Raw genomic sequence first — 23,966 nt, forward strand, 5'->3', positions numbered from 1 at the left:
CTCCACTGACCAACAATACAAGCTGGGCTTCTCCACTGACCACCAGTATAAGCTGGGCTTCTCCACTGACCACCAATATAAGCTGGGCTTCTCCAATGACCACCAATATAAGCTGGGCTTCTCCACTGACCAACAATGCAAGCTGGGCTTCTCCACTGACCACCAGTATAAGCTGGGCTTCTCCACTGACCACCAATATAAGCTGGGCTTCTCCACTGACCACCAATATAAGCTGGGCTTCTCCACTGACTACCAATATAAGCTGGGCTTCTCCACTGGCCACCAATATAGGCTGGGCTTCTCCACTGGCCACCAATATAGGCAGGGCTTCTCTACATGTCTGCTGATGTAAAGGGGTCTTTGCCCACTGATCACCAATGTGGGGGGAATACTACAGTTTTTTACTGTCTGCTCTCTTTTCTGGTCATCATTATTATTTGTTCCACTTTAATATCATTTTGGCTTTGGCTACCCCCTCCCCCCCGCATTTCTCAGCTCCTTTAAACCATAACTTTCTTAATTTTGTTTTGTAAATTGGGGGGAAGAGTGGAATTTTCCCCCACTTCTTGTCCTTGTGAACCGTGTACAGGAAATGGGGGACGAATGGGGGGTTGCAGTGGACATCAGAGCAGGAAAGCACTAACAGCAATTAAAAAACATTGTCACAGTTGATAGGACACCGAGACAGGCAAGGAAATTTATAACCTTACGGCAGCTAGGGTGGCAATAGCTAGATCCTGAAGGACACCCACGATCCCCTTAGACTTGGTGAAAAACAAGTTGTCAGGGATCATGGTAACTGAGCACCTCTCTGCAATCTTATTAGACAATTGAACCATTTTTGATAAAGTTTGGGAATCCTGGATCAAATACTTGCCTGACCCCTCGTGAATTGTCAGTGATCAGACAGGTTCTTATTATAGAGTACACTTCCTTTTTTCTATAATCTTTCTTTCTCTTCTTTCCTCTGTCTTCCCTTTCTTTGGTTACCCCCCCCCCCCTTTGTTCTCCCTGCAGCACCAGGGAGATAGACAATGTAAGATCTATAGTAATGTAGCACCCTGAAGTATAGGCAGGGTTGCTCCTAAAAAATGTACTTGCCAGGAACAATTATCCTGGTTGTTTGTCAGAGATCTGTTGATTTCTCCCTAAGTTTGATCTTGTTACACTTTTACCACTAGGTGGCCAGTACTTGGTGGTACTAGCTATGAGTAGGGCAACCCAAGGTCAGGTTATGGGTATGTGGGGTGTCTCAGCCAATGGGCAGGGGTTTTCTTGAATCCCTTGGCCTGCTGGGAGAGCCTATATATTCGGGTGGAGTCAGGTGATCTGTGTTCTGTGCCACCTGGACGGCTGTTGGGATTGCGGCTTGCAGTCCAACCAAAAGAGACGGTTCTTTTGGCTGGAGAACCTGACATGGTCGGCGATAGAGGGGAAGCCGTCGCCACTAAGGGACCATCCGGTTAATTACCAGGGACCACAGTGAGTAACTGAAGCAAGTACTGGAGCAGTATTCTCACCAACTGTGAAGAATCGGGAAACTTCAGTGGGAATCAAGCCAGGGACCCAGCCAGCGGAGGTGACGCTTGCAGAGCAGACTTGTGTGTTAAGCTAGGGACCGAGCAGGCCAGCGGGGTGAAGCTTGAGGGGTATCTTGAGTGCCAAGTGCCAAGCTAGGGACCCAGCAGAGAGGCGGGGTGATGCTTGAGGAAGATACCACTGTGAAGATTGAAGGGCTTAAGGGATTCAGAGTTAGTGAATCAGAGGGTTTAGTGAGAGACTGGGAACTCAGTGTGCTAAAGAACTACAAGGAGAGATTGTAGTGGAAGATAAAGGAACTGTTAAACTTCAAGTTAGGAACTGTTAAAGACTGGTGCCATAGGAGACAGCATGCCTGCACTTGCAGATATGGCATCTTGTTGGATGCCTTTTCCTGCATGGCTGTTCCTCCTGTTGAAGTCTCAGAGTCTGCCAATTGAACTTTCATATACCTAAGGGTGTCCTGGTCCTAACCCTCTTTCCCCCAGAAAAGTTTGTTAAGAGAAATTAACTTTCTTTTGCATTCAAGAAGTGTCTGGTGCCCAATGACTTTCACCATCTTTGCACCCATTATGACTTACAACCCACTACATACAGGAGGATGTCAGCTATCTCTGGCTCTGGAGGTTCTCATTAGACCAAAGGAGGCCTGGGACCTTGCTATAGTAATAAGGGGGGTGCTGAAGAGGAGGTTTTAGCACTCCATTTAGGGGCCTAATTTGTGGTCCTTGGGGTCTATGATTCCATTGGAGCGATCTTCCATCACTTCCTGTACCGCCAGGAACTGAGGGGAAAATCTCTCCAACGGAAACTCAAATAGCAATAAAATCTCGACAGCTTCTGCCCAGATTTTCTCTAATTAAGCTCAAATACAACTTTTTCTCTAGAGTAGGGCGTTCTATAGGTCAGTGTATACAAGGATCCCTTGGTAAAATTTGCCATTTCTTAAGTACCTTTTAATATGTGAATATTTATTATCAGTCTCACTGTGTGAGCACTATGGTTCTGAACATTTCTCTAGCCCTTACCTGCTTGTTTGGGCAAATTGACATATGCTGACAAGCATTTTTACATGGGTTGCAAAATGCTTTGAAACATGCATTAAGACTGACTTTGATGCAGGCTTTCATAGATTTAAATACAATTCTATAAATGCATGCATGCATGCATCTATGCATGTCTAAAAATGGAAAAGTGTTAACGTAGTCTTTAGCTGCTTGCCTGGAGTTAGGCTCTAACTTCATCTGCCACCCAAAATGCAGTTTTTGTTAAGGTCACCACGAGCTGTAGTAAGCAATAGGCTGATATTAAAATCTGAACTTACTTGTATGTATCCCAAAAATAGGACAGAACATCCAATCCCTGCATAGTAGCTTGCAAATCTCGTCATTTCCAATTCAATATCCAGCAAACTGCCAGGAAACACAGTGAGGCGATTCAGCTTCACTTATAATATTGTAAAAGTATGTTATATTTTTAGCAGGCGCTTATTAAACAATTTATAATTGTAATAATTTCTTACCCACAGGTTAGTGTCTCATTTTCTTTTTCAAAAATAGATCCATTAATCCAAGTAATAGTATTGTTTGTACAAGTCTTGTTTGGGTCTCGCATTTCTTGCAACTCAATATCGTACAAGATAAATGTGTCGATCATCACACCGAAGACCAGTAACATGCACGGCTGAGCTGCACCATGGATTATCGCAGCGATGCTGCCGAATATCATCATACAGTTCTCAGAACAAGAGGAGAACCTGAACTGTAGACATAGCAAAAGTATAAAGGGACACTGAAATGTCTAAGCACTCTCATAATAAGAATAAATCAGACTGACATACACAATAACACTTTTTTTTGCTGACATACACAAGTACACTTTTTTGCTGCTATCATTTGATTGTCCAAAATAAAACAATTAAAAAATAATTCCAGGTATGGATATTTACACATAGTTATATTGGTCCAACATTGCAACAATGTAATTGTTGATATATTATATATATATTTCTAATCTGCATTGCTCTTACCAGGATTGTGACATTGAAATTATTGGGCAGGCATTACAGTGATAGTAAAGTCACTATAATAATTTTTATCTACAGGTAAGCTTTCGGTCAGGCTTACCTATAGTTACAATAAATGTCTCCTAATCGTGAACCGTTTAGGAGATATTCACATCGGTAATAGCCGATGATGTTACTTGTGCATGTGCAGTGATGCTCTGCATTAAGGGTACACAGTATTCCGTTGACTGCAGAGCGCGGGGCTCCTGAGCACATGTGCCATTCAAAGAGCCGGAGCCTGTGAACCCAGAAGGAAGACCAGGTGAAGATGGAAGCACCGGGGGAGCCGTGACAGTGCTGCTTTGGAGGGCTCATGTGCAGGTAAGTGCATCACAATTATGGGATAAACCGGCGGTGGGGACCCAATTTTTTTTTTTTTTTTTACTGTTTACTACTGCTTTAATTGATGGCTTCCTGAACCCCATTACGGGAAAAGAGAGCCTTGACTGCTAAAAGCATGACATCACATGGCACTTGGTGAAGGGGTGGATCCTGAGCTCTAAAACAAGGCAATGTTGGGGCACTGTGGTTAGGTAGATGGGATTGATCTTGTTTTTCACTATATGTTCGCCTCACCTTTTGTTCTGATTTCAGATTTTTCCCTAGTGCTAGTTTGGATCATTGGTGACTGCTTCATTTATTGGGCCTCTCCTAATGCTAAAATTCGACACTACAGGAAGAAACTTGGAATTTCATTTGAAGTCACCAGAGTTCATTGATGTGCTTTTCATGGCCTCCGCTGGTCACAGGTATTACCTGAGCTATTATACCTCTGAAAATCTGAGTCACTTCTCATCATGCTTATCATTTATGTGGGGGGAAACGATCTAGGGCATTCCTCGGTTGTGTATTTAATCTCCTCCGTTAAGCATGATATGGCTCAGCGTTGTAACACTTTTACCAATTTAACTATAGTTTGGCCTGAAATTGTCACTCCTTTGGTCTGGGCCCCTCACATACCTAGTTCGTGTTTGGTGCGGTTTTGACCCAAGATGAATGACCAGGATTGAAAATTTTTCTGCCTGATTGGTGGCATTGTTGTCCTCCACAAGGATCTTGAGGGCAATACCAGTAGTTTATTGAGGCCTGATAGGGTTTGTTTGAATAACATTGGCCTCGATATCTTTAGTCTCACCCTACAATCTGGTATCTTGCATGCGGCAGTTGTGATCTTGCCAGCAAATAATGTTGCTTTAATAGGCTCCTCAAGTTAAATTCTGGGGTTAGTCCAATGTCTTTCTGGCACTGATGGTAAGTGCCAGAGAGTACTCATTGACTACATGAGCTTATGTTTTATGGGTGCTCGCAGTAAAACTTTGACTGGCATTGGTTACTTGGTACATTTGGAAAGTTCAATAAAGCTGTGGCCTTGCCCTTTTTCCAACTTAATCAGCTTCTGCGTTTTTTGGGGGGTTGTGGATGGGGGTTGGGCAAGGTATTGGTTTATTATTGGGTCATAAATGAGCATATATGCCTATCAGCAGTAATGTTAGCATAAGTGTGCATCAGCAATGGCAGCCTGAATATTTATCTTAATACAGGTTAAAACTTTCTAGTATAAAAGAAATAGCTAATATATACAGTATACTATATATATATACTATATCTATCTATCTATCTATCTATCTATCTATCTATCTATCTATCTATCTATCTATCTATCTATCTATCTATCTATCTGTCTATCTATCTATCTATCTATCTATCTATCTATCTATCTATCTATCTATCTATCTATCTATCTATCTATCTATCTATCTATCTATCTATCTATCTATCTATCTATACGCTATATTATCAAAAGTTTCAGGACACCTGCCTTTACACGCACATGAACTTTGATGGCATTCCAGTCTTAGTCCATAGGGTTCAATATTGAGTTGGCCCACTCTTTGCAGCTATAACAGCTTCAACTCTTCTGGGAAGGCTGTCATCAAGGTTTAGGAGTGTGTCTATGGGAATGTTTGACTATTCTTCCAGAAGCGCATTTGTGAGTTTAACCACTGATGATAAGAAGACCTGGCTTGCAGTCTCCGCTCCAATTTATCCCAATGGTGTTCTGTTAGGTTGTGGTCAGGACTCTGCAGGACAGTCAAGTTCCTCCACCCAGAACTTTCTCATCCATGTCTTTATGGACCTTGCTTTGTGCACTGGTCCAAAGCACTTGTGGAGGGAGGATTATGGTGTGGGGTTGTTTTTCAGTGGTTAAACTTGACCCTGTGTTCCAGTGAAGGGAACACTTAAGGCATCAGCATACCAAGACATTGGGACAATATCATGCTCCCAACTTTATGGGAACAGTTTAGGGATGGCCCCTTCCTGTTCCAACATGACTGCGCACCAGTGCACAAAGCAAGGTCCATAAAGACATGGATGAGCAAGTTTGGGGTGGAGGAACTTGACTGGCCTGCACAGAGTTCTGACCCCAACCTAGAACACCTTTGGGATGAATTAGAACGGAGACTGCGAGCCAGACCATCTCGTCCATATCAGTGCCTGACCTCACAAATGCGCTTTTGGAAGAATGGTCAAACATTCCCATAGACACACTCCTAAACCTTGTGGACAGCCTTCCCAGAAGAATTGAAGCTGTTATAGCTGCAAGGGTTGGGCCAAAGCAAGATTGAACCATACAGACTAAGACTGGGATGCCATTACATTTCATGTGCGTGAAGGCAGGTGTCCCAATACTTTTGTTAATATAGTGTATATATATATATATATATATATATATATATATATATATATATATATATATATATACCATATGCTTTTGCAATTCAATAATATTGGTTATGATGTACAGTACTATACATATACAGCATAATAGTACACAACTAACATACATATGTATACATACATATTGAACTTACCAGCTGAAAGAAACCCACGCGTATGCTGTCAGCAGCGGCATGTTTGTTAGGCCTAAGAGAAGATATTATGTGTTCAAGAATGGCTATAACATGGAGGTAAAAAGGCTGATTTACTAAAGGACTCAAAATAAATTGTGTGAATAATCAATTTAATTATTAAGTCTTGTTCAGGTGAAATAAGTAAACGGGGATTTCCTTCACATGATTAGATACTTGAAGCAAATCTTCACATTTTGTTGACTGAACAGTCATAAATGCTTTAGTAAATAAGCCTCATAATGTATACATATGGATTACAATCGTACAACGTACAATTACTGGGGAGGAAAAGGTCGTGAATAACCATTCCTCAACCAGGTAAAAAAATAGTGTCACCTCAGTTAGTGCTAATGGGAGACAAGGTGTGTTATTCTGAATCAAAAAGCAGCATATAGAAAAAGGGGGCACAAGGTCCAAAGAGTTTCTTCAAGGAGAAACAGCCGGTAATATCAAAAATAAAATTTTCTTTATTTGAAAAATTCCACATAAAACAGTGGTGACAATGATATGAATAACCTCCACCATATTCAATTCAAATTTGACAAAGTTGTCAAGACACAGGTAGCTACCACAGACATTCAACCACCACACTCATATAATATACAACTGAATCTGGATGGGCCAGCCTTTAATTGGGAAATTATTCACAATCCTGAAATGGCTATCCGCTCAATAAATGATCAGTATAATATTCCACTAAAGGATAATAGCAATTCCACTGATGTATTCAGTGTAAATATATAAAGGTGTGATCAAAGTGTTGGTGTTCCCCAGTGCTATAACATAGAAAACACCAGTAATCCCATAGGGAGGTGGTGGAGGATCCAAATATTCAATATGGAGCAGTAAGTGATTGCTTTGGGTAAATCACAGTGGTGCAATGTTCAAGCTGAATGGAAATCAATCGGATCTGATAAAGATCTAGGGTGAGGGGTAAGTAGATTTCCTGATTTCCCAATCTAACAGATACCGCTTATACAGCCTCCACTCCCACAGATGGACAATCTGAGCCTGTAATGCTTAAACAACGGGAAAGGACTTGATGGCAGATATACATCTGGAGGGAAGGGGAGAAATGGATGCAGTAATGTCAGTTCCCAGCCGGGTATAAAAAGAGCAAACGCAGCTCACCAATCTCCAGATTCCCAGATCGTTATGCCAAGGTAAAAGCTGTGTCCTCACCAAAGGAAGAGGGGATGGATCCTGCTCACTACTCAGCATACACCACTGGCGTCTCACGCGGCGACCTCCACTCACATCAAGGGATCACTTCTGTACACTTCTGTACACCACAGTACATCCGGGGGTGTTGGATAGGGGAATGTCTCAAGCAAACAGTCCTCACAGTCCTCACTTCACAACTGACGCGTTTCAAATGAGACACACGTTTCTTCAGAGCCTACATTATGTGAGTGTGGTGGAATGTGGAATTGCTATTATCCTTTAGTGGAATATTATACTGATCATTTATTGAGCAGATAGCCATTTCAGGATTGTGAATAATTTCCCAATTAAGGGCTAGCCCATCCAGATTCAGTTGTATATTATGTGAGTGTGGTGGTTGAATGTCTGTGGTAGCTACCTGTGTCTTGACAACGTTGTCAAATTTTAATTGAATTTGGTGGGGGTTATTCATATCATTGTCACTATTGTTTTATGTGGAAGTTTTCAAATAAAGAAGATTGTGTTTTTGATATTACCGGCTGTTTCTCCTCGAAGAAACTCTTTGGACCTTGTCCCCCTTTTTTCTATATGCAGTTGCACTCTGCAAGTACAGTTGTTCCAGAGCTTATTAAATGAGGTAAAGCTTCACTTTGCAAAGAATACCCAATCACATGCAAGGAAAATTAAAAAACAGCATTTTTGCTTGCACATATTTGGATGATGGAAGTCAGCAGAGCTTCTGTTCATTTACTATGCTCTGGAGAAACTGCTCTTAAAGTGCAACTGCACTTTGCAAAGTGCACAGTGCACAATCTATTTGCCTTTCGTCTACCATAAACTGTCAGTTTACGCAGAAGTGGAAGAGTGACACCACCCGCTGACAGTGGGGTTGATTTACTAAAGGCAAATAGACTGTGCATTTACGAAATTCTGGAGCAACTGCACATACAGAGTGCAATTGCACTTTGTAAAGTGCACAGTCTATTTGGCTGTAAATCAACCCCATAGTCTTATATCTCTAAGAGGAGAGGGGGTTTATTTATAAAAAAAAAAAAATTGTGCTGCGCATATGTCTCAAGCATTCACAAAGCTGTCCTGAATAATCCGGGTAATTTGTCTAATGTGTTTATTTCCTATGATCATCACCTCCATCTAATGACCATAACCTGGTATTTTCCTGAGTTATTTCTAAAAAATACCACATTTTGGCCACTAGATAGAGATGATGATGACCATAGGAAATAAACAAATTTGGCAAATAAAGGCGATTATTTTTGACAGCTGGGCGAATGCTTGAGACACTCACTCAGCAATTTGTTTAATGAATAGGCCATTATTGAGATCCTCATGCTAAGATCTCAGGTCGGCACACAAGCTGTGGCAATCATGAGGGGACTCACTCTTAGATTTTAGGGAGAATGCAACAGGCGGAGCCGGTGGGCAGAAACAACCAAAACTCTCAAATGAACAGGAACAGAGTCAGGGTTTATGGCAGAGATCTCACTATTGGAAAATCCGTGACATACAAGAAGCCACAACGTCAAGCCAATGATCACCTATTCCAGGTTGAATGATGTCCAGTAAATCTCAGTGAACGGCTGCTACTGAGCTTGTACAAATCTGCTAGACCCTGCCTCAGTTAAGGCCTACAAAGGACACACACAATGTCATGACATCCTGCCATATCCATTTGAAGATTTACCCTCTTCATGACCAGGCCGTTTTTTGCGATACGACACTGTCGTGGTTGTGCGACACTATACTCAAATAAAATGTATGTCATTTTTTCCCCCAAATAGAGCTTTCTTTTCGTGGTATTTGATAACCTATGTGTTTTAAACTTTTTGCACTATAAACAAAAAAAGACCGACAATTTTGAAAAAGAAAACAATATTTTTTACTTTCTGCTAAATCTTCTTCTAAATCACATCCAATAAAAAAATGTAAAAAATTAAATGTATTCATAAATTTAAGCCAACATGTATTCTGCTGCATGTTTTTGATAAAACAAATTCCAATATGGGTATATTGATTGGTTTAGGCGAACATTATAGCATCTACAAACTATGAGATATATTTATAGAATTTTTATTTTTTTATACTAGTAATGGCGGCGATCAGTGACTTATATTGGGACTGCGATATTGCAGCGGACTATCGGACACTAACTGACACTTTGGACACTTTACGGGAACCAGTGACATTATTACCGTGATCAGTGCTAAAAATATGCACTGTCATTGTACTAATGACACTAGCTTGGAAGGGGCTAAACATCTAGGGCAATCAAAGGAATAACTGTGAGCCTAGCCAGTGCTTTTGTGTACTGTGCAAGGTGCTTTTACTAAGGCAAGAGATGGATTTTGTTCCCTGCTTTGAAGGAACACAAAATCCATTCCTCCCCCCCTGTCAGAACTGAGATCTGCCTTGTTTACATTGGCAGATCTTAGTTTTGTGTGTATTACCAATGATTTGTGGGTGCTGGAGGACATTGAGCGCCTTGCACCCGCAGATCCTCTTCTGCTGTGAATAGAGTGAGCCAGTTTTCATTGCTCCATTTTTTTAAATAAATAATTTACTTTTTCAAAACAGCATAGAAAACTAATTCTACCTAACCAGAAAATGTGATTAGATGAAGAGTACATTCTATTTTATCAGTATGGCATTTTCTAAGCATTGCAAAAACCTACTTTTTCTTCTTTGCTTTATCATTGTCATATTTGTCTCTGTTAAATTGAAAAGGAAATAAAAATACATAGCATGAGTTTTGTTTTAGAGATACCAGCCCAGCCTGCACTGGAAACAAAGAACAAGCAAATCTAAATTGATATAAAAAGGCTACCTTTTTCTTCCTATGTTCTATTTATAGATATTATATTTACCTGCTCTGTGCAACAATATTACACAGAGCTGTCTCTCACCTTCTCATTTTCAGTCCCTCCGCTGCCGCTGTCCACTCCTCGCTCTTTCTTCCTCTGAGTTTCCCCTTAGCAAGCATGGTGCCTAGGAGGGCTCTCATGCGCACACACTCCTGAGCCAGGCTATCCATAGACACAAAAAGTGCAGCTCAGCCACGTTCCCTGCTCCCTCCTCACAGAATTTGAATGACAGCAGCTAGAGTCTATGGCTTCCACTGCTCTCAGTGTATCCTATGAGACCTGGAAGTGGGAGCAGCACTGTTGCAGCTGGGACAGTGCTTGATCAGTGAGAGGAAGGAGACAGTGTATCGGTAAGGGGGGGGGGGGGGGGGCAGGAAAAGTAGTGGAACATTTATCTGGTCTGCCACTAGATGGCTCTGTTCCGGTATAGTATCTGGTTACAGAGAATAGTGTCATCGGGTGTTAGGTCCCATTTATCTAGAGCCCTCCTGTAGTAATGTAATGGGTGAGTCAGTGCCTATATATATAAGCCAGGTTGGGAGGAGCCCTAGGGCAGTTGGGGCATGGGAGCCAGCTACCTGTACTATCAGGTAGATGTAGCCAGCAAGGGGAGGCCCTGGACAGGGCTGGAGGCCAGAGAGAGGTAGACCTGCACCCAGAAGAGCCGGCTGTAGACTTCCTGACCCTTAGGAGGGTGGAGGCTAGGTAGGGTTGCCACCTGTCCGGGATTCACCTGGACAGTTCGGGTTTTGAATCATGCGTCCAGGTTTCAGACTGCCTGAAACCCGGACACAATATTCAGACCGGACTATGGCTTCCCAGCAGGGTTGCTGGCTGCAGGTGTCTAAACCTAGAGTGTCTGTTACTCTTTCATGCTGCCAAAAGCCAGCAATAACAATTCCCCCACACACACACAGACAGAAGAGGAGAGAGGACTCGATCTGCTCCTTCTCCTCCTGCCCCTACCCCTCTGTGTCTGCCCACACTCCTCAGAAAAAAATGCAGACCGGGAATTTGAAGTCCAGCAGACTCATACATCTGGATGAAAGGTGCTGACTGCCAAGGGGTGAGTGAGCTCACCATCCATCCCTGTCTGTGACTGAAGTCTCCCCTCCTCTCTCTCCTGCCTCTGAGTGAGTACACTAAGGTAAATCCGGGTTCTCAGAGCAACCCTTACATCAGAGTTCCCCTTTAAAGCAGAGGCCACAGTGTTCCCCCTTACATCAGAGCTTCCCTTTAAATCAGAGGCCACAGTATTCCTCCTTACATCAGAGACCCCTCCGTACATCAGAGTTCTCAGTGCTCCCCCTTAAATTAGGGTTCCTAGAGCTCTCCCTTACATCAGAGTCTGCAGAGTCCCCCCTTAAAATGTAAGGGAAAGCTACGGATTCAGATGTAAAAGGGGAACTCTGTGGACTCTGAAGGGACTTCATATGATTAGAAATGTTATTAATTGCAAAATATATGTATAGTTTATACTATAAAAATAAAATTGCTGTGCGCCGCTAAAGTGTTCGGGTTTGACTTGAAGGAAAGGTGGCAACCCAAAGGCTAGGGCGGGTTGCACAAGGCCTTGTAGGCCAGGCCAAGCATTCCCTGTTGTGAGGCTATTCCCCTGGAGGACCTGGGAGAGGTGTATCCAAGTAGGAGGTGACTGCAGTTGTCCCATCTCAGTGAGACCACCTGTGAGGAGCAATGAGTGGACACCTCCTGAGTAAGTACTAATGACCCCAGGTGGGAGGAGACTGAGCTAGGGAAGATGGCTTACCAAAGGTACTGCCTGATGCTTTCACCTGTGGACTATCCAGTAAATGTGATTGACAACATACTGTTAAGTGAAAACAGATAGTATGTCAATATGATGTGTTTGTATATACTATCTTTCAAGCTCCCTCAGTAAAGTGCATGTCTACCTTCATTTTGTTAAGCGCTGCGCAAACTGTTGGTGCTATATGAATCCTGTATAATAATAATAATGTTTGCACTCTCTGACCATCTCCTGTACCATCCTCAAAGGGGTCTATGTATAAACAGTTTACTGTATGAATGAATGTGACGCATATCCACTCAGCTACAACAAAACTTGCCGTATTCTATGTTGTAGAGCTATCTTGTATGATTGAAGCTCCAAAAACAAATTCCGCACTAGATGGCGCCCCTTTGACTTTGATTATGTCCTGTTGCATATCTGCTGTTTCTGACAGGTTTCTGTTATTTTAACTGAATACAATATGCGGCCCTTTAGTGATATCAGGGACCGCATTTTGAGCCCCCTATACCCAGAAAGTTGGCAACCACTGCTCCAAACCAGCATGCTAAAGGCAATAATATTTAGTGACCCCTGGTGACATGCTTGTGAATACACATGGTTTACATGGTCTACTAGATGACTCTTTACATTCTGTAGACACCTTAAAGTGGACCTGTGGCAAAGATATGGACATTCAAATATTTATACAATCTTAATAATCAGGAAATTACATTTAAAACACACTCAACTACCGTTGTAGCACAAGACACTATAAAACAATTCAGTTCTCCAATTTCAGAAACACTGAAGTTGTAAATGTCAGCTCTTTCAACAGCTCAGCTACCCCTGCTTGTGCTTCCAGAGCTCCTAGAGATTAGAAGGTTGGAAGGCTGCTGAGTCACTGCTAAAAGGGGGAACAGGGTGGGCTTAGCTACTAACAGGGCTGAGTTTGAGGACTTCAGTGCTTCTGTTATGAATTTAGAGGATGAATTCCTTTACAGAGTCTGAAGCTACATGGACCAGGGAAGGCTTGTTTTAAAGCATATACTTTATATGTACAACTTAATCAAACGTTCCTGTTGGGATATTACTGTGGAGAAAGTAAAGACAACACTGTTCCTTATATGAATTAAGGGCAATATCTCCTGCTTCTGTATACAACATGGAAATGCACATATTGTCACATGGCCACAATGGCCAGGACCTGGGATGACAGTACTCCCACAGGTGGCACACAGCCCTCCACACATTACACCTTGGTCATGGCAATCCATAATAGGTATATAGGTATACAAGCAGAAAATAAAACCAAAATAAGATTAAATATCTAAAAATACATGAAGAGGAGAGTACAAAAGACAATAACTATGCACACAGGTATTGTTGAAATTTTCTGAAGATGTATTTTAATATGTATTGTCAAAGTGTCTCCCGATGTTAGTACTCCAGCAGCCCGCTCTAAAGAGCTGACTGGAGCAGACTGACACTGGTTGAGATTCATTTGGTAGTGGAAAGCTCCTTGGGGATGTAGAGAAGTGTTTGCGGAGTGGGGGCATGTCCGCCAGCGAAGGGCCCCCGTGCGAGGCACAGAACGATCACCTGGGGGGTGTGTTCGCTCTGCAAAGACATTATCGGTTTAGCGGATGTGCGCTCGTGTCACCCCTGTATACAGCTGCAGATAATCTCTTATCCACAGATACAGTAGTATAGTCCGGGTGTGCGTTGTTCTCTTAACAATGCAGAATAAGGATTCACGAACAAACGATAAGAACGGGATTCTTGGAATCGTTGTGGTCGGGAGAAGTGTTCATGATCTCAGGCTTCCTGTGATCATGCTGACAAAGACAGTGTTCATTGGTTGTTGTATAAATTCATTTCTCCTGTGTTGACATTCACATACTGTGTTGTCATATCCTTATTTGGTCATATCCTTATTTGGTCATATCCTGTGAGGTCACATCCTGTGTAGGAGGCGATTGGCTGTTGGAGGCAGACCTTCCAGTTTGTGACTTTCTGTCACAAGCAGTGCCACCGAGTGAACTGCTCGGTGGCAGTGATGCTGAGATGAGGACGTAAAAGTGGTAATGTCTGTTTACTGGGGAAAGGGGGAGACATGGGTTATTTTAACCTGCATTATACAATTATACTGAAATGGGCACTTATTAGCGCAAGAGTATAGTGGGTTTATTTACGACACAGGTTAACTTGGAAAAAAAATAATAGCAAATTTTCTTGAGAAAGCCAAAGGTTGTGAGCCTACAGGCTCCAGTGATGCAAATCTGACCCTGGATACCAATGAAGTTTTGCAAATACAATTGACTTTAGTGGAAGGTAAATGTGGATACTTACTCTTTACACTTTAGATTATCTGTGAAGAAGCAATAAAAAAAAAAAAAAAAAAACAGTTTATAACTCAGAACACAGATTAAAGTTATTTTACATTCTGGCACATACCTAATTTTTTTGCATAGGCCAGCTTGGACCAATGTAAGTATGCATATGCCATACTTGTGAAATTGCTTTGAAAGTAGTTGCTGCTACTACAGTAATTCTTGCTGTTTTCAAGGTCCTGTGCGGAGGGACTGTACTACATGGTAACCACAGGGGATTTGCTTTCTCTGAACTGGTACCAATCACAGAATGCCCTGCATTCTTCTCATTGAATGCTAAGCATTCTCTGTTTGGACAAGGTAAAGAGGTGGGGTGGTGACTTCCCGAATGCCACCTCGTCCAATCACAGAAAGCATTCAATGAATTGAGAATTATGCAAGGCATTCTTTTTTCTTATGAATATACAAGTAGGAGGAGTGACTGTGTCCTAGTCAAAAAAACCTGACACCATCCTAATTAAATTGTTATGAGAAAAAAGTGAGGAAGAAAGCCCCAAATCTCATAAGAAGGAGCTTGGAGTAGGGGGGCGTTAGAGTGTCTGACTATACACAAAATTGAAATGATGTTTAAAAATAAATAGTACATCTTTATTAATATTTAAAGCAAGATTATTCTTGTTAAAAATGTATCCATATTTGCATGATTTGAGTGTATAAGATACAAAATATTGAGCCTAGTGGACCAACGCATTTTTGCATAAATACAGTGCTGCTTCAGGATTCACAAGCTCTATATATCAAGATATGGGTACAATGTCTAAAAACCAATATATGTAAACTAGCCAGTGTATCCAGGATTATCCAAGTTGTATATCAATGACATGTAAATGTCTCAGTATTAGACCAGAAAAGGGACCCAAGTTTCTAAATGATGAGTTGCAAAATGCTCCCATAAAGTCAAGGGTAAACAAATGTCCACAAATGACATAATTCCATTAAATATGAAGGGACCAGTCAACACTCAGTTTGGTAAGTTAAATCCCAGAGTGTAATGTTCCACTCCTCCATAAGATAGTACCTGTCATACACTGGCCATTGACCACACCAAGAATGGCGGATCTGTCGTTTTACAACACATTGTTTTACAACACATCATATGGAAACTTGGGTCCCTTTATGGTCTAATACTGGAACATCTACATTTCATTGATATACAGTTTCGATAATCCTAGATACATTGGCTGGTTGACATATATTGTTTTCTTTTTTTAGATATTTACTCATATTTAGAGTCTATGCGAAACACATGGGTCCACTAGGCTCAATATTTTGTATCTGTATTCCAGGGAGTGTGTGTGAACAGCAGCAACTGTCAGATTTGTACTCTCTATGAATCAAAGGCCAGCACTGCTGCTGTTTGTAGGTAACCATTGATCTGAGCTGTTATATGTGAATAGAACCTCTGACCAACCCTGGAAGCAGTCAATGTGCATCCAGGGACTGCATTTCTTCAGAGTTCCTGGCCACACACAAACTTGCTGCAGTCAATCAGCCACGGTGTATGCGACCATAACACAAAGTGCAGCTTCGACCAAGGGGCGATATTTAACCTCCTCTGAACTATCCGCTCCCCATCTCCCATGTAAATGTGGCCTATAAGTTCATGTAAATAAGGAAAAGGTGTTTAAGATCTATTTCAAACTTCATCTAACACTTGAAGCTGATCATACATGCTACAATCTGAATTTTGTACATTTATCTGACACCATCACATGTGTACTTTCTGAATAAATTACGGCTCATTTAAACTTGCTTCAAATTCAACATGCTTTTTTGATGTTTTGATGCTTCTGTGATGCTTCGGTGGTGCTTCGATGATGCTTCGTTGGTACTTTTTTGAAGCTTGACAGATGCCCTGTGTGTGTGTTGATATCTCATACCTGCAATACCTCCAAAACAAAGCACAGCTAAAGCTGAATTAGAGCCTCTCCAAAGCTTTAGGTGCTTTAAGCGAGCTTTGTTAGACTTCTATGGAGGCTTTGAAGAGGCTTTGAAGCACCACTAAAGCATTATACATGGGGTATAATTTTTGAAGCAAAGCCGAAGCAAAGCAAAGCAAACCAAAAGCAGGTGTAAACAGGACTGCAAGCTAACCATTTATTTTAGTGACAGGGGCTTTGATTGGTGCTCAGAGTGCTTTAAAAAAGCGTGTCCAAAGCCATGTTTTGAAGCAAGTGTAAATGAGCCCTTTACATTGTTGGCAGGAAATCATGCAAGTACTCTCTAAAGCCCACATTTAGACTGAATTTTGGATTAATATTGAAAACATCTGGTGTACTGTGTCCATTGCTTGTCTTTTGCATGTTTGATGGCATACATTAGGAAACTATATTGTACCTGATTCATCTGACTCAAACGAGCTATTTTCCGTCCCAAGTTTTTTGATGCTCTTCAGGGTGACTGACATGGTGTTCTCCTTCCTAGTCAGACCTTATGAGGGAAGCAAGCGATTAACTAAATTCATATGAATGTACAATATATGAAAACAAGTACTTGCACAGATTGCATTATCAATTTATTACAAGTCTTTATATAGTGCCAACAATTTATGCATTGCTTTGCATTATGCACATTCACATCAGTCTCTGCCCTCAAGGAATTAACAATCTCAGATCTCTATCTTACTTGCATACATACTCGCACAAACATAATAGGGCCAATTTAGACTGGAGCCATCTATCCTACCGTCATGTCTTTTAAAGAGGAAGTAAACCCTGATGGGTTTACTTCCTCTTTGTTTCCCTGCAAAGGTAAAGCATAATGGGCTACTATGCATGGCATAGTAGCCCATTATGTGTCACTTACCTGACACAGGAGCCTGCAATGTCACCGCTGTCCCTTCTTCCATGAAGCGTCCATCTTCCTTCCGGGTATCGCGGCTCCAGCCTGTGATTGGCTGGAGCTGCGATGACCTAACTCCCGCGCATGTGCACGGGAGCCGCCGCTAACGGCATATCGCCGTTAGCAGCTGCATGCTCAGTGCGCCTGCATGCCGCTGTCTACGGCGCATGCGCCATAGACAGCAGTGCCTGTCTTTTTGCAAATATCTACTAAACCATGTAGGTTTAGGAGATATTACTTGGACCTACAGGTAAGCCTTAATCTAGGCTTACCTGTAGGTCAAAGTGGTATGTAAGGGTTTACAATCACTTTAAGTGTGGTAAGAAACCAGGGAACAGGAGAAAAACCCATTGTACGTGTATAAGTGTAGCACCCTCTAGTATGCTAGAAGGAATAGTGCAGGTTTTTTTTTTTTTGATTAGGTAAATTTACTAGTGTAGTGCTGGGTGACTCATAGGTGGTGTCACTAGGACCTCCCACTTCTTTCCAGAATGTTCCGGCACTTTCTGGGAAGAGAGGTGGAGGGGGAGCCCTGACCAATCCCTAATCTGGATTGGCAGGGGGCAGGCCTTCTTAAATACCCAGAGTCAGCCCAGCTGGGGAGGAGTTGGATCGGGTGGAAGATGTAAATGGAGTGTTAGGCTGTCGGGGCTTTTGAGGGAGCTCTCCAGTCTGGGGGGGTGACCTTGGGCCTGTGCTTAGGTACCGACAGGACCCTCTTACAACTCACAGAGGTGTGCTGGCCAGCAGGCACAGCAAGAGCAGGAGAGGACAGTGGGAGAACACTGCCGGGCAAGTCTCCAGGAGTTCCACGGAGGCAGCCAAGAGGGCTGGTGTGTGTACACACTGTCGAGAGGACTGTGAGGCATGCCTGAGAGGACTGAGATGCAGTAGTCTGGGTTCGGCGCAGAGCCAGTCTGGAGGAATAGTGGTGGGGCGAGGCAGATGCAGCCAGGAGGGCTGGCAGTGCCTGAAGAGGTGGTACTGGGAGCAGTAGCTACAGGGACAGCTAGCACTGGAACTCTCTTTTTGCTACACTATAGGGGCCCGCGGTCCCTGCCTGTAAAGGAAAGTGTCAGGCCTACAGGGATGGCTAGTCTGGAGAGTGCAAGAAAGGAAGTGATGTGCTTGAGGAATGAGGAGTGATACTCTGCAAGACAGGAAGTGCAGGAGACGAAGAGGAGATTGTAAATACTGTGATGCATATAGCAGTCCTCAGTTGACTGATTAGCCTGGCATCTCATAAGTCCCCATCCCTATCCAAGTTTAATCCCCTCAATAAAAACATAAAAAACAAGTGCTAGGAGTGCTTTCATGTCTCTGAGCAAGTGAAAGTGTGTTCCTTGCTGGGGCAGGGTGACAGACGGACCACTATATACAGCAGCTCCTAAGGAGGTACCGCTACACAAGCATAGGGAGAATGTGCAAACTCCATCCAGATAGAGTCCTGACTGGGATTTGAACCAGGGTTCCCAGTGTTGCATGCAGGGCTGCTGTTAGAAATCATGGGACACTAAATAGCCTACCTCACAGGCCCCCTACCTCCCACTAGGCACGTGAGGAGGGACACAGCAGGGGGAATAAGATGTGGGCAGCACAGGGAGGGGGATCTATGTGGCAGGGGGAGGGAGAGGGGGAGAATATGGCTTTTAGCTGCTGCAAGGAGAGACACAGGACATTGTTCCTGTAATTGCTCCTGCAGGGACAGATCCCTCTCCCTGTCCTGCCCACATCTGATTCCCACTGCTATCCGGACCCACCTGTGTGCCTGGACCCCCTACAAGGGGATCAGTGGTACCCCCTGGTTGCATGGCATTAAAGATGTAAAGATAAGTAAGGAGTGTCTATGGTCAAAATTTAAAATCATAAATTCTTCTATACATCGTATTTCAATTATTTCCAGCCTACTCCCATTAATCTGATTGGTCTTGAAGTTTCTAAGCTTACTTTGTGATGCTCCCCAAACCTCCTTGAATTCTGTGACACAGAGCCAGGCTTCTGAACTACAGAGGTGCTGAGATGAGGACTTTCAGGAGATGGAGTCAGTACAGGAATCACTGCTTACAGGCAGCAAAGTACCATGGGATATGTAGTCCGTAGATATGAGTAAACAGCAGAGAAGAAGCTGCAAAGTATGCAGGGAATTCAGGAAGGTGTGGAGAGAGATGGGCAGCAGACAAGCAGAACTCACAATATGAATGTAGAGTTTTCAAGTAAGCGTATATTGGATTGTCAAAATAACTATTGTTTTTATTGTTATTACAATGCTGATGTTATAATAACATATTATAAAATATATAGGAAAGTCTATGCTGCTACCATAAATTTCCTAAAAATGAAAGTGGTTGTAAACCCTTACATAGTTACATAGTAGGTGAGGTTGAAAAAAGACACAAGTCCATGAAGTCCAACCTATGTGTGTGATTATATGTCAGTATTACATTATATATCCCTGTATATTGCGGTCGTTCAGGTGCTAATCATCTAATCGTTTTTTGAAACTATCGATGCTCCCGGCTGGAACCACCGCCTGTGGAAGGGAATTAGTAGTCAGTCATATATCCAGTGCCTAGGCATTTAGTTGTATGCAGATGTCTACTGAGGAGAAGAACCAAAATTTAATTTGGTTAATCAACCCCTTAATCAGGGAGCTTACAGAGAGATACCTAGGTATTTGGTCATGTGATAAGAAGCATTGTCCTAGTCAAGGTCCTGAAGCAGCAAAGGAAGGGGTTTCCAAATTATAGCTAACATCAACATAAACTGTAACCTGATTTAGGAACAAGTTCAATAACGATCTAGAGCAAATTTCAAACAGAAAGCCTCCCTGGTTGCCATTGGCAGTAGCTCCGTTACATCCAGTATTCTTTGCGCTGCTTTGTGGCAGTCAGGCAAAGTGTAAATATTTTGTGATATAGACTATAATAAAAGATAGAGATATAAAAGTTTCCACTGGGTGGGTCTTGGGTAGTTATCCTCCCTCCACTGCATAGTGAGCCAGTGACCTGGAACATGTACATATCCAGGGTGAGGAATTCTAATATGCTTCCTCCATGTCACTGCTGTACAACAAGTGTATAGATTGCATACCAGGAACATGTACTTTCAAAAACAAGTCATCACTGACAGCTCTCAGATTTCTGCTCTGAAAAAATCTCTTGAAGTAGAATTTCACCCTAAATGGTAAGTTCTTTTTTGTAAGAATGCTCCCCTCTCCTCTAACAATATTGGAGGTTATTTTTTTTGGGGGGGGGCAGGTACCTGGCTTTAGCAGGCGTCTACTCCCACCTCCTCTGGAATTGTCTAGGTGATTCCACTGGAAGTTGTCCCCCTCCCTTTCCTGCCCACAACCTCTTTGGACATGCCACAGGTCCCTAGAGGCTGCAGGACCATCCACAAAGAGCAGTGCTACCTGCACATGTGCAATGGGAAGCTGCAAGGAGTCACAGCTGGCTTCCCACACTAGACAAGCTGGTGCTTGGGACCCAAAGTACTGGATCGGGTGAGGATGGTGCTGTATCCCTGGACAGGTAAGTTCCCTTATAATAAAAGTCAGCAGCTACAGTATTTGATTTGATAATATTTGACTTTAATTTTTTTCTTCTACAGACTGAAGAACCTCTTTAAAGTGCTTATAAAGCCAAAACATGTTTTACCTTAAAGTATTTCTTGCATTAAGGTAAAAAATGTTTAGGCATTAGTATCCCCCCTCACCCCCCTTTTACTTACTTGAGCCCCATTCGATTCGGTGCTGTACCTGTCTGAAGCTCTTTAATCCCTTTGCTTCCTAGTCTCACTGGCTTTGCCGAGGCAGCAGGAGATATTGGCTCCCGCTGCTGTCAATCAAGGACAGTGATGAGGGTGTGGGGGCAGGTCCAAGTTCCGCTGTCTGTATCAATAGACACAGGCAGCGAGTCTCAGGAGTGAACCTGCACGAGTGTCTCCATAGAAAACGGCTTTCTATGGGGGCACTCAGTGGAGGGGAGGAGTGAGGAGCGCTGGCAGGAGTCTCCAGAAGGGGAGATCAGGGCCACTTTGTACAATCTGATTGCACAGAGTAGGTAAGTATAAACCTGTTTGTTATTAAAAAAAAAAAAAAAAAAAAAAAACATTTACAATTCCTTTACATACCCTTGAAATTCCCTGAACCTACAATTAGACAATTTAATACAAAGCAATAACCATAGTAGATGACTTTGAGTTACAAGCACCCAAGAAGATTATAAAAAAGCAAAAAAAACCCCACAAAATTAGTACCAGTAATTACTATTATTATTATTTTACAAATAAGATATGTCTACCTATAACCGTCTCTTTTTTGATTACAGAATTTTTCTTGATCATATGCTGTTTTTTGGTAATGCATGTTCTTTTGTATTTTACAGTGTTTTTATGTGCAGCTCATTATAATCTAATTGGTATTTGCAAGCAAATGTTCTACAGAGAGTATCTGAAGCGATGCTAATTTAAGGAAACTGCTGAGTGATACATTGTCATTAACATCCGCAATCAAATTCTGACACACACAGCTTATCATAGCAACCCGATCAGAGCTATAATAATAAATTAACCATGTAAGATTTCAGTCTCTTTATCCAAATGCGTACCAAACAGCTACAAAAGAGCATCTACAAACTTTGAAAATCTGCTAAAAATGTAAGGTTGGAATGCATTTTATTTGAGAGACAGTTGGAGATTTGTATCTGTTTTAAAGGGAACTGACAAATATCTGTTGTGTGAGCAAAACAATATAAAGCTGAAATATGTCTGCCTGAAAACCATGTGATCAACAATGAGCCAGATTGACAGGATCACTAACCTGAGTCTACACAGTGCTGTCATCACTGAAATGCTGACTTATTGTTCTAACTGAGGGCATATTTACACCAATGCATTGTGGGAAGGTGTGCGTTACTTTTGAATATTACCAAAACACAGTAGCATGTTGTAAGGCATGACAACATATAACAATGCACCATAGTCCATTGCATTACAAATTTTGTGTCCGGTCTGAGTTTTGGTGCATGTTGGTGCAATGGCAGCCCATTATTTTCCATAGGCTGCCTTTGAATATCACGTTAATGCACAAAATAATGGGGAAGATCTACTAAAACTGGAACACACTGAATCTGTTGCAGCCGTGAATAGTAACCAATCAGCTTCTAACTACAGATTGTTTAATTAAGGTTCGACAATAAGCCCGGGTTCACACCGCCCGCGACGTCTGTGCGACTTTGAAGTCGGACCCCAGCATGCCACTTCTTTAACAGAAGTCAATGCAAGTCGTACCAAAATCGGACCAAAAGTAGTGCAGGAACCTTTTTCTAAGTCGGAGTGACTCAATTAGAATGCTTCCATTACACAGAATGGGGTTCGACTGGGGTCCTACTTGTGATGCGACAAGTGCTCCAAAGTCGGAGTAATTGTCGCATCAGTGTGAACCAGGCCTAAAATCTAGAAGCCAACTGGTTACTATGCACAGCTGCACCAGATTCTCTGTGCAACAGTTTTAGCAAATCGCCCAATTTGTATTAATGGACATGCATTAACACCCTACACCGCACAAACGTAAATGGACTTTTAATATTCATCTAGCATTGTGTTCTCCAAAAAGTACCTCTTATTAATTATGCCTATGAACTTCTGGTCCATACTGTTGAAAATTAAACGTATTACTAATTATGTGTTTTGATAAAGGAAACCTTTTAAAATTCTTGTTTTACCTCTACAAGCAAAACGATAATAATAAAAAAAATACTACTATTAACATTAATATTACTACTACTACTAATAATAAAAATAATATTATAATATTGTATGTTAGTTTGTATTGTTTAAGATAAAAATTAAGACTAACTAATTTTTAGTTAAGAATTAATTTTTGATAATTGTATGTTGTATCATATTTATATATGACAAAAATAGTAAAAAATGCTTTTACCTGAGTTGTAACAGATGCTTGTTCTCACTTAAAGAATTCTAGCTGAGCTTTGTCACAGAGAGGTGTGTATGTCCATATCGAGTGTCCAGGTGGAGAATGACAGCCCAGTAATATGAAGTGAAGTTTTAAAGCATGTATTGGATGTTTTCAGAAAGGTTAATGGCCGGACGAACGCCTCTCTGACAGTTCAATGACTCTGGTTGCACGAGTGGTGAAAATCTTTGCATGGTCACTGAGATTTGGTTATAGATTTCCAGCAGGTCTCCATTCATTGGAGTAAAAGGGCCAAGTTCAGTATAGAGACAAAACATTCCTCATTCCATAACTGGTTAATTCTGTAGTGGACAGAGAATTTGGCAGTGACCTCGGTTACAATACCCCAGCTGCAGAAAAAAATTGTTTAACAAAGTTTTCATACTGGATAAACTCAGACTGTTAAAGGTATATTTAAGGGATTTATTTTATGGTGCTGAATTTATCAACTG

General features: G+C 41.9%; 1 protein-coding gene across 2 annotated transcripts in view; it reads right to left on the reverse strand.

The window, feature by feature from the left end:
• Window positions 1-23,593, reverse strand: part of LOC141147030 (bile salt export pump-like) — a 108,546-nt gene extending 84,953 nt beyond the window's left edge. Inside the window, exons 1-7 of one of the 2 annotated variants that reach the window (XM_073633997.1) lie at window positions 23,482-23,593; window positions 17,037-17,129; window positions 14,659-14,677; window positions 10,371-10,406; window positions 6,478-6,529; window positions 3,062-3,300; window positions 2,864-2,951 (exon numbers count right to left, since the gene is read on the reverse strand). In XM_073633997.1, coding sequence (XP_073490098.1) covers window positions 2,864-2,951; window positions 3,062-3,300; window positions 6,478-6,529; window positions 10,371-10,406; window positions 14,659-14,677; window positions 17,037-17,106 — 504 coding nt within the window. In that variant the 5' untranslated portion in view covers window positions 17,107-17,129; window positions 23,482-23,593. The remainder of the gene's footprint in view (window positions 1-2,863; window positions 2,952-3,061; window positions 3,301-6,477; window positions 6,530-10,370; window positions 10,407-14,658; window positions 14,678-17,036; window positions 17,130-23,481) is intronic. The other variant, XM_073633998.1, reaches the window with a different exon arrangement.
• Between the last annotated feature and the right edge of the window lie 373 nt (window positions 23,594-23,966).

Source organism: Aquarana catesbeiana, linkage group LG06, assembly GCF_042186555.1.
Source record: "Aquarana catesbeiana isolate 2022-GZ linkage group LG06, ASM4218655v1, whole genome shotgun sequence".
NCBI classification, from domain to species: Eukaryota; Metazoa; Chordata; class Amphibia; order Anura; family Ranidae; genus Aquarana; species Aquarana catesbeiana.